At 47.7% G+C, this 2,500-nt stretch overlaps 1 protein-coding gene across 1 annotated transcript in view; it reads left to right on the top strand.

The window, feature by feature from the left end:
- The window catches only part of thsd7ab (thrombospondin, type I, domain containing 7Ab), an 86,092-nt gene that overhangs the window by 58,744 nt on the left and 24,848 nt on the right, over positions 1–2,500 (top strand). Inside the window, exon 14 of the mRNA XM_030370385.1 lies at positions 2,237–2,258. Within this exon, the coding sequence (XP_030226245.1) occupies positions 2,237–2,258 (22 nt within the window). The remainder of the gene's footprint in view (positions 1–2,236; positions 2,259–2,500) is intronic.

Here is a 2,500-nt window from a genome sequence, read left to right as displayed (position 1 = left end):
AGAGAGAGAGAGAGAGAGAGAGAGAGAGAGAGAGGAGAGAGAGAGAGAGGAGAGAGAGAGAGAGAGAGAGAGAGAGAGAGAGAGAGAGAGAGAGAGAGAGAGAGAGAGAGAGAGAGAGAGAGAGAGAGAGAGAGTTACTAACTGTTTGTCGTTTTTTTACCTTAAACAAATTCCTTTTTGTTTCTCCTCAGATAAACAATAGTAAACGGTGGAACTGTGTGTTCTCCAGTGGGTGTTGCTCACTTTGTTTACCAAGTGTCCAGGGGGAGGGGCGCCATCACAGTGTTACACTTCTAATAATAATAATAATTATAAAATCAACAAGCATAATCCTGCGTTCAGTCTGAAGGGGCTTAGAAAAAGCCAACACGCGCCATTACCCAAATGCTAGTAAGTCTGGGCTATGGGGCCGTGCGTTTTTTAACACATTTGGCAGTGGCGGCGTCACAGCATTACGATGAGCTGGCTGTTAAACCGGTGAACACGGCGGCTGGTGAATTGAAGGGACTTTATTCCCCCCCATCACGTGGACCAGGAACAGCTTATTTCTCTGGTGCTTAGGCTTTCCGAGCGGCAGAGTACATATGGGCGTCTGCTGCTAGGTGTCAACACACGCTTGTGTCAGCCCAAAGCCACCGGCGGAGAGGGGGGAGTGGGGGGGAGTGTGGGGGGTGGGGGGGGGGGGGGTGGGGGGGGGGGGGGGAGAGAGCCGGGAGAGGATAAATAAGAAAGTCCATCAGAGCGAGCGTTGGTCCGAGAGAGGAGCTGGAGAGAGAGGGAGAAGTTTGAGATCCAGTAACATGGGACGGAGGCGCGGAGTGCAGAGAGACAGCCCACTGAGGGGTCCTGGGAGATGGGTGGAGGGGGGGGGGGGGGGGGGGGGTTGTGGTGGATGTGGTGTGCGTTGAACAACTCTGTGCCTGTGATTTATTCTGTGGCGGAGTGGAATGAGCAAGAAGCTTCGGTTTGTCGTCCCAGCATCAGTGTTGCCAGATTGGGCCACAGTTTCAACTTACAAAGTGTTGTTATTAGCAAGTTGATGCATGACCTGCTACGGTCCTTAGGTGAAACTAATACGGTGAAATCTATCATAATCATTGCTTTTAAAAGTGGTCTAGGTGGGCAACTGGGTGCTTTACAACTAGCGGTGCACAAAACAAACACAGGAGTAATGAAAAACAATTTGATTAGAATAGATTTAAAGTGTGGAACATGTCAAACTTAATTATACATGATGACATACATTAAGTGAATAAATGAGTAAAAACAATTAAGGTAAGGGGAACCATTACGGGCGACAGTAAAGACCAGTTTAAAACAGATTAGAAGAGTCATTCTACAGGTGTTTATCTGATAATAGATTGTTACATAATGTTGACTATAATAAAGTTATTATGCACTTATAAAGAAAACATCTGCGCCCCTAGTTCTGAGGCAGGCAGAACGGTCATTCAGAGACCTCTACCTGGGGTCTTTGGGCTTCGGAGAGCATCCTAGAGCACGATGCCCTGGCCTGCTCCATAATGACCTGTATCTAACCACAGACCTACCACCAAACCCAGTCCAGGATCCAAGACACACACACTTTTATTGATTTGACACCTGAAATGGGCTTTTTACCTTATAAAATATCTTATTTTGTAATGGATTAGCTTTTGATTTGATGATATTTGAAGGCGGGAACCTTATGATTGCGGAGGTTGAGCCTTCACAGAGGTCCGCTGCTGGAGGCTCCAGGGACGGCCTCTTCCTCGGCTCACTCTGCTCATTGATTCTCCTGATCAGAAGCCAAGCATGTTCTACAAGCTATACCCGAGAAAGACCCAGAACCAGCCTCGCAGGACCAGAACAAAGTCTATACAGAACGTAAAGCTGAAGGTCAAATGTGTATAGTGGTCAGTGTTTCAGTATCAAACCCTCTCGGTCGTACACAGAGCTAGACAGTCAGTGATTCAGTATCAAACTCTCTTGGTCATACACAGAGCTAGATAGTCAGTTCAGTATCATACCCTCTCTATCATACACAGTCTGTGTTTCAGTATCCAACCCTCTCCATCATACACAGTCGGTGGTTCAGTATCAAACCCTCTCAGTCACACACAGCTATACAGTCTCTGTTTCAGTATCAAACCCTCTCCATCAGACACAGCCGGTGGTTCAGTATCAAACCCTCTCAGTCACACACAGCTATACAGTTTGTGTCAGTATCAAACCCTCTCTCTGTGTCCCTCCCCAGCCCCCCTGCTCTGCACGTGTTTGTTGGCCTACAAAAAATATCTACATCCCAGTCCAGAAATGGGGCGAGTTCCAACTAATCTCAATAATAATGGGCGTAAGAAGGTTAAAACGAGCCCCTTAACTGAGGCATGACCCCATTGGCTCCCGGACCATCGAGAGAGAGAGAGAGAGAGAGAGGGGGGGGGAGGAAACAGATTGGAATGATAAGGCTCGCCGCAATCCTCGCTGAATGCCCCTGCGTATTTTCGTCGGGTTTTATAAC

Source organism: Gadus morhua, chromosome 11 (assembly GCF_902167405.1).
Source record: "Gadus morhua chromosome 11, gadMor3.0, whole genome shotgun sequence".
Taxonomy (NCBI): domain Eukaryota; kingdom Metazoa; phylum Chordata; class Actinopteri; order Gadiformes; family Gadidae; genus Gadus; species Gadus morhua.
This window is presented reverse-complemented; position numbering and strand designations above follow the sequence as displayed.